Genomic DNA, 8414 nt, shown 5'->3' on the forward strand with positions numbered 1-8414 from the left:
ATATATATATATATATATATATTACCTTTGATTTAATACATTCGAGGCCAAAATTTTTATTAAAAAATAAAAATATAATGTTATATAATACTTTATCAAACATATTAAATCTTGTTATCTTAAAAACATAGGATTTGTGCATTTAATAATAGTTTAAAAGAAGGGCCACGGTCATTTACCTATAGGACTTATATTGCAACATTGTGCTAATTTGGTATTAGCCACTACAAAAATACAGAGGTTAATACAGATATAGACTCTATAGGTATAATAATAATAATACAGAGATAGACTCTGAACGCTTTGTACAATATGGAAATGCCATATTAGCTCATGATAATTTTACAGTGATAACAAAAACTGTAGGAACCAGGATATTTGGGCGAAAACTATAGTTTCTTACCATAGTAAACTATAAATTATATGGGAGCAACAGATCTTTGTTATTAGATCACATCAGTTCATAACACGTCAGTCTGATCACATAAATGACAGCGTGTTCATTGAATCAGACAGAACAGGAACCTGAAAATCTGGAATAGAAAACATTATCAATCAAAGCTCACCAAGTTTCCTTAAACCATCGGTTTATCGTCTTAAACTCATCTGTAGTTCAGGTTCTGTCTTCATTTGGGCAGACTGATTAATAAGGGAAATCTTCAGTCATATATCTTACGGGGTCCCAAATCAGCCGTGACACTTATCACCAATGCTCCGAGGTCGCGACTCGTGAAAGTAAGGAACGTCAATGATTTTTAAAATAAAAGTGTTCCCTCTTCAAAATTAAAGTCCCCATTCGAAAATAATAATAATAATAATAACAACAACAACAACGATAATTATAATAATAATATTTCCAGCTTCAAAAACTAGATGATGATGCTGTAGGTTTATTTGTGAATTTGTTTATAATAGTCAGCTGTGATTAGATGTTTGTAATGGAAGGTACCATATTATTAAAAAAATAATAATAATTTTTTAATCTAGTATAGCCTAGAGTTTTATCGTCTTTATCAACACAGCAAGCACAATTAAGTTGTAAAAGCGTTTTTCCACGTTGTGAAAAGGTCGTTACGTTTTTGTATGTATTTATTAACGGCAGATATTGTTTTTTTTTGTCACAATATAAATGCATTTTGTCACGTTGCACAAACAAAATTCACCATTGAAGATTTTGTGTAGCAGAAAGGAGGTGTTTTAACCTTTAGGAAATTAACTAAATATCATGAGAACTTTTCAATGAGGTAAAATTGTAACACTGTTACTAAAATTTGGGAAATAGAGTTTAAAACACTAATGTACTTATTGACCACTATAGAAATAAACTGACAAAAATTTCTAACGTTATGTAAATAATGTTATTAATAAATAACAGTGTTGAAAATTTAGCCTAAACTAAGCAGTCACTCATTAGGCTTGTTTGGGACCAAATATTTTACGGATACATTTTTTGAAAAAATAAAATAAAAATAATATATATATATATATATATATTACCTTTTAGAATTCATTTGTTTGTGTTTGTGTTGGTGTGTGTGTATACACAAACAAATTAATTCTAAAAGGAAATTAATTCTTGAACATATTAACTTTGCTTAAGCCATTCATGTACATGTCTGAGATTCATTTTAGCATTTATATAGAATAACTAAACTAATTTTTAAAATAAAAGTGTTCCCTCTTCAAAATTAAAGTCCCCATTCGAAAATAATAATAATAATAATAACAACAACAACAACAACAATAATTATAATAATAATATTTCCAGCTTCAAAAACTAGATGATGATGCTGTAGGTTTATTTGTGAATTTGTTTATAATAGTCAGCTGTGATTAGATGTTTGTAATGGAAGGTACCATATTATTAAAAAAATAATAATAATTTTTTAATCTAGTATAGCCTAGAGTTTTATCGTCTTTATCAACACAGCAAGCACAATTAAGTTGTAAAAGCGTTTTTCCACGTTGTGAAAAGGTCGTTACGTTTTTGTATGTATTTATTAACGGCAGATATTGTTTTTTTTTGTCACAATATAAATGCATTTTGTCACGTTGCACAAACAAAATTCACCATTGAAGATTTTGTGTAGCATTTTTGATACTGTCGTCACGTTTTTAAATGCCTTATTCCAACGTGCAGATCATCAGATCATTCATTCAATCATTAAATCATTCATTTTACTACAAAACAAATCCAGCGATTTAATAATTTATCTTTAAGAATGAACAGAATATTAAATACATAAAATAATATTAAAAGTAATGATGTATAAATATATTGATATATATTTGTTTCTAAAACTGTTATATTATATACAATAGGACGTCAGACTACTGGACTCCTGACCTGCATTGTATCCTGTCCAGCCACCATAAGCTGTCTGCCGCTCTCCTGTGGCAGTGAGAGAAAACACAACCATTAATAGGAAAAATCTTCGAATAGCCAATTAAGTTTCAATAAGCCAAGAGAGAGAATGAGGAAAATAGATATTCAAAAGTGTAAAATTATCACATCATTCTGAAGACTGTTAGACAGATATTTAAAATTATTTGGAGAAACCCAAAAGAATAGAACCCAATATACATGGTCACTACATTTAATTAAATAAAAGGTTTTAAGACAAAATTGTTTTATTCTTGTTTTCTTAAGCAGGAATAAAGCATTGTTGTTGTAGCCTAAGAGTATTCAGCGTTACTTCCAGGAACGCAGAGAAATATCATCAGCTTTATCCAAAAGCACATGAAGCTTTTTGTTTGTTTGTTTTGTTTTTACATTGTCTAAGCATGACTAGAGTTTGTGCAATGTTTAAAAACAACATTTGTTATGGTACAGTATATGCAGGGGTGTGGACTCGAGTCACATGACTCGAGACTCGACTCGGACTCGAGTCCCAAATTTGATGACTTGCGACTCGACTCGACATAATTAAAGAAGACTTGAGACTCGACTTAGACTTTGACAGCAATGACTCGAGACTTGACTTGGACTTGAGCCCTGTGACTCGGAAAGACTTAATGATCAGATCAAAGTCGTTATTAGACACGTCCCTGTAGCGTGCTTGCGCTTGACTGGCAATAAGCCAGAGACTGCGTTCAGGGAGCGCTGGATAGTATAAATTAATGGAGCAATAGCATAACTTACGACAAAAGAACAGAGATAATAAAAATAACAAAACAAATGACATGATTCGTCTAGTAGCGATCTCCGCTCGTGAAAAGCGCTGCCCTGCACGTTTGAATCGTCAGTTAAACCTCCATTAACCCTTAAATGCATGAATGTTTTGCCAATCATTATTACATATTCGGGTCTTTAGCGACCCGGACCTATATATACAGCACGGATGGATCTTTAACTGCTGCAATAGCAAAAAAAAAAAACTCTTGATATTTTAAGAACAATTATAGAAGAATAAAATAAAGCATATTTCGTTACCTTTTGAAACTTAAAAAGGTTCAATTTGAGCAGATGATTTTACCATGGCTGACATCGTCAGAGCGCACTTCCACAGTAGCCTATATTCAGCATCTGCCTCATATTCACGATCTCAACCATATTCTCAAAACTATCGTTTTCAATGACTTCATATTCAATATTTTGATAACTGGCAGCTTATTCACCACATCCAGCATCAAATGACAGTGACATTTATATTTCATTGCGTATAGTAATTGCTCTGCAGTAAAGCCATTCAAACCACTTCAATTTTTGCTGATGATATTAGTTTGTTTTATGCCTGCGGTAATTATGAGTGAAACGTCACCTCATTATTGTGTATCAAACAGTGCCACCTTGAGGAAAAAAAAATGCATTGCAGAGTCTTCAGATATGTAAATATAGTTGTGCAGGAAAAAATACTTACACATTTACATACCTCGGGTCTCTAGCGACCCTATACACTTTTTACAAAAAATTAATCAGAAAACTGGCATTCTTTTATATTTTCAAATTTTTTTTCTTGTTATATTGTTTATAATTAATAGAGACTTGGACTTGCCTGTCTTGACTCGGGACTTGACTTGGGACTTGTCTGTCTTGACTCGGGACTTGACTCAAGACTTGAATGCAAAGACTCGAGACTTACTTGTGACTTGCAAAACAATGACTTGGTCCCACCTCTGAGTATATGTGAATATAATATTTTATAGCCTATAGCTATAGAAAGTTATCGGAGGTAAGCACCGTTTGGGATAAAGTGACTTTAAAGTGATCTTTATTTACATAACATAATTACATTAATTTAGCAGCATGCTACATGTTTTGAACATTTAAAACCTTATATGGGAAATATATGGCTTGAAAATGCTTGTAATGTTTAATGAAGTGAAAATTCATTACAAATAGGCTATTAATATTCAATGTTATTTATTTATTTATCTATCTATCTATTTATTTTTTTAAGCCTTGTGCGGGAGTTAAACAACATTTCAGCAATAGTCTTTTTTTTGGGGATACTTGATTTGCTCGTATCATTAGATACAAATATTGAATGATATAAATGGACAACATTAGACATTAGACAAGATTCTTTCCTGCGCGATTCTCTTATGATGTCACATTCAGAATTCGAAGTTGATTGACAGTAGTGGAATGTGAGAGTATGTAAGACGTGAAACTCCAATATTACTTTTGTGGGTAGTTTGGAGAGACAGCGTGTTCGTGTGATCATGGGTCAGCGAATTTCTTGTGTGAAGAAAGCGGTAGATAGCAATTGTGTGTACAATTCCCATTTAAGTACACCACTTCAATCCACCGCCAACACGCCAAATCCTCATCAGCGTGAAGAGAGACGCGCTGGTACTGCTGAGGAAGATGAAGGAGAGAGGAAGGTGAGAGAGAAGAAGAGGGTGATGAGGAAGAAAGGGAGGTTTTGGAGGAGGCTGGCCTGTTTCCACTTCTCTCGCCCAAGAGCTGGTCAGGACAGGAAAGCTCAGAATGAGAAAGTGGAGCAGAGTGAGAAGCTGGAGCAGGCTGGATATTCTAGGTGCTCTACTGATGGTAAATCACATCAACATTATGTAAATATACATAGAATGGAGCTCTGTAAATCAAAAAGTCTGCTGCTGTCATGATATACATATTAGAGATAGTATTATTTTTTATGATTATTCAATCTTTTGATTTCTATTCCCCTCTTTAGATCAGGTTTCTCTACAGCACATCACATGTACTGCAGAGGATTGTGATCATCAGGAAGCTCCTAGCAGCAGCTCTGACATCCTCTCCTCTTCTGAGGACCAGCAGATGCAGGAGCAACCTCAGTCTTGTGTCGATGATAGTCCAGTTAATCTGTCAGAGGGTGAGATTGTGTCCCCGCTGACAGAACAGCAGGACAATGACGTGGTCACGAGCTTTGAGAGTGAGTTTATTGCCATAATCCAAAACGTACACACATATCCCTGTTGAAAAAACCAGCATATGCTGGTTTTTTCAACAGGGACATTATGGCTGCTTGATATATAATACAGACATGAACATTCAGGTTGTTTAAGTATTGGAAAAAAAGTATCACCACAAATATTCCATACAGTTTCAGAATGTTTAAAATGTTAATCTTTTAATAGACATCTGCTTGAACTACAACATTGGCGCTAAACTGGGGGAAGGAGGATTTGGTGCCGTTTTTGAGGGAGTGCAACGCAAGGATGACCTTCCGGTAATTTGTTTATATAGTATCTATCTAATAAATTATTGTCTTGTGTACATGATTTAGAGCAGCTGACCTGTTTAAACTATCAGACTGACCTATCAGAACATGATCTACATGGTTTTATATTAATGATTGGACTTTAATTTCACAACAGGACATGTTCATTTTAACTAATTATTTGTTTTGTTGATCAGGTGGCACTGAAATTTGCCAGAAAAACGGAAAACATGGAATATATCAACATTGTAAGTAGGCTGCACTCTCTCTGTTATCTCCTCTCAGTCTCTGTTTTCAATGTTATATCAGCTTTAATCATAGACAGGCAAATTATTAACTTATTAAAAACTGTCTTTCCTCTAGCCTGATCATGCCAAACCCGTTCCCCTGGAAATCGGCCTGACAGTCCTTGCCAATAAGGGTCCCAGCTCACCCCACATCATTGAGCTGCTGGACTGGCAGGAGCTCCCCAACCATTATGTTATGGTCTTGCAGCACCCCTTGCCCTGTGAGAATCTCTCTGTCTTTTTGGAGTGCTGTGGGGGCATCTTCGACGAAGAGTTCGCACGGCATGTGATGCAGCAGGTCATTGAGGCTGCTGTCAAGTGCTGCAGCCGCGGAGTTCTTCATAGAGACATCAAACTGGAGAACTTGTTAGTGAACACAGACACCCTGGACGTGACACTGTTTGATTTCGGCTGCGGGGACCTGCTGCATGAAATGCCATACAACACCTTTAGTGGTATGTAGTGGTAACTTTCAAGTGTAGACGGACAAACTTGTCATGTTGCACATGCTAATGGATGCAGAGAAAACATGCTGTGGTAATTCAAACTAACAATTCTCTTTCCTCCAGGCACAAGGAAGTACTGCCCCCCTGAATATTTAGAGACGGGCAAGTACAACGGACGGCAAGCAACAGTGTTTTCACTGGGGGTTGTTTTGTACACTTTGGTTTGCGGCTATTATCCAGACCACACCGATCTGGACAAGATCAAGGACTGGCTGTGGTATCTACCCAGCTTGTCAAAAGGTGAGATCTACACAAACAAGGCCAACAGTATTCTATATCATAGAAAAACAAGAAAAAGTAACATCTGAGCGAAGTGGATTTATAAAAGATGGCCATCTTGCTGGATTTTTTTGTGAGCAGGTGTAAAGGAAGTTTAAGATAGTAGTCAAACGTCTCTTTTCTTTCTGAACAGAATGCAGCCATTTGATCAACGACTGCCTGCATCCCAACCCTGAGGAGAGAATTCCTCTTGACAGACTCCTTCTCCATGACTGGTTTAAGGTACCTATACAGGATCAACATAAAATGATAGAGATAACAAGTTATGAAACATGTTCCCCTAAGTTTTTAAAAATTCAAATTGTTTTTACTCTTTTTTTAGATGTTTCATTTGCTGTATATGTAAGTAACAAATGCCAAAGCCAAAATTGTTCTAAATGTAAAGTATTAGTCAATAAACCTGATTTTGTTTCTGTTTTTGTTTTAGGTCATCCCATAAGTCGTGGAGACAAGAACACCTTGCAACAGCCATCCAGGAACTGCTCTTTAGTCAGCTTAGTGTCTGGTGGGCTGACACGAGTGGCCCCTCCATCCCTCCAGTTCTTAGCGTCTTGCGAGGCTGGAAAGCTCTGGTAGCATCTGGCGTCAGGTCCTGAGGCAGCAATATTTGCGTCTTGCGGTATTGCTGCCTAGAGATGTGTACATAAGTTTCTGTATGTAGTTCTTTTGTTTTTACACTTTTTTAAATGCTACCTATGATGGGCACCCCGGTCTTAGAGTTGCTGCCCACTGCTAGAGCTTCCTGTCTCAGCCACACCAGTGCCAGATTTCAATCTTGGCCGTCCCAGAGGGTCTGTTATGGCTACCCAAAGCTTCCTGTCAAAGATGCCGCTGAGGTTCCCTGAGCTTTTTGTTTTGGTGACTGTAGTAGGCAGTAATTCTGCCACGGCCATCTCAGTCTCCAAAGTTCTGTCATGGCCATCCAGATCCTACAATCCCTGTTATGGATGGCCCCAGCCAGAGCCGCCAGCCCATTTCAAGAGCTCCTGTCTCAGCCTCTGCAGTCCCAGAGTTCATTTGATTGCCACTCCAGCCCAAAAGATTGCTGTTTTGGCCACTCCATCCATCTCAGATGTGGGGTATGGGGGGTGGTGGGGTGGGGTCCACCTCGGAAATCGCGTCCGGGGACACATAGGCACATAGTATAGACCAGACTGAAAGGGTCCGGTCGCCACTGTTTAATAAGAGTACAATATATACCTTTTCTACATACAAATTTGAATTTGCCCATGTTACTGTTGTTAATAAAATAAATTTTGTAAGCTTCCCAACTCAAGCCTATGCTTTACTGTCAAATGTGTATAAACATGAAATGAACATGTAATATTATTAGTAACTGCACTTATTAATGCAAAACAATAGTAATTTTATCATATCATATATTTGTCATATCCCTCTGAAATTAAAAGAATAATGTACATTGTAATTTCTGAGTTAAGTCTATTTATAATCAAAGCATTTGTCGGTAATACAGTTAAAATGGGGAAAATATGTGAATGATTGCATTGCAGGCTGATTTAAAAGTGTGCCCCTAAATTTTCTGCTTGTGCTCCTAAACATTTTCAGTCAGGGGCTACAGTGCTCCTAATAAAAATAGTTAGTCTGGAGCCCTGAGCTAATGTGCCTTTCAAGTGGAGTCGGAAATATCGTTATTAACAGCTCTGAGCACATGAATGACCAAGTAAAGTTGTATTTAC

General features: G+C 36.4%; 2 protein-coding genes across 2 annotated transcripts in view; one reads left to right on the top strand and one right to left on the bottom strand.

Annotated features, from left to right (window-relative positions):
- Positions 1-730, bottom strand: part of LOC107742549 (methylmalonic aciduria type A protein, mitochondrial-like) — a 10875-nt gene extending 10145 nt beyond the window's left edge. The window contains exon 1 of the mRNA XM_016555570.1: positions 567-730. The gene's annotated coding sequence lies outside the window, so the exon portion shown is untranslated. The remainder of the gene's footprint in view (positions 1-566) is intronic.
- A 3935-nt stretch (positions 731-4665) lies between these two features.
- LOC107742553 (serine/threonine-protein kinase pim-1-like) lies at positions 4666-7562 on the top strand. The gene is made up of 10 exons (XM_016555573.1): positions 4666-4996; positions 5124-5357; positions 5563-5654; positions 5843-5893; positions 6009-6387; positions 6502-6678; positions 6851-6939; positions 7040-7059; positions 7145-7222; positions 7469-7562. The coding sequence occupies exons 1-10, from the start codon at positions 4666-4668 to the stop codon at positions 7560-7562; spliced, it is 1545 nt and encodes a 514-aa protein (XP_016411059.1).
- Positions 7563-8414: the final 852 nt, after the last annotated feature.

The sequence above is a fragment of the Sinocyclocheilus rhinocerous genome, unplaced genomic scaffold (assembly GCF_001515625.1).
Source record: "Sinocyclocheilus rhinocerous isolate Xijiao unplaced genomic scaffold, SAMN03320098_v1.1 scaffold1158, whole genome shotgun sequence".
Taxonomy (NCBI): Eukaryota; Metazoa; Chordata; class Actinopteri; order Cypriniformes; family Cyprinidae; genus Sinocyclocheilus; species Sinocyclocheilus rhinocerous.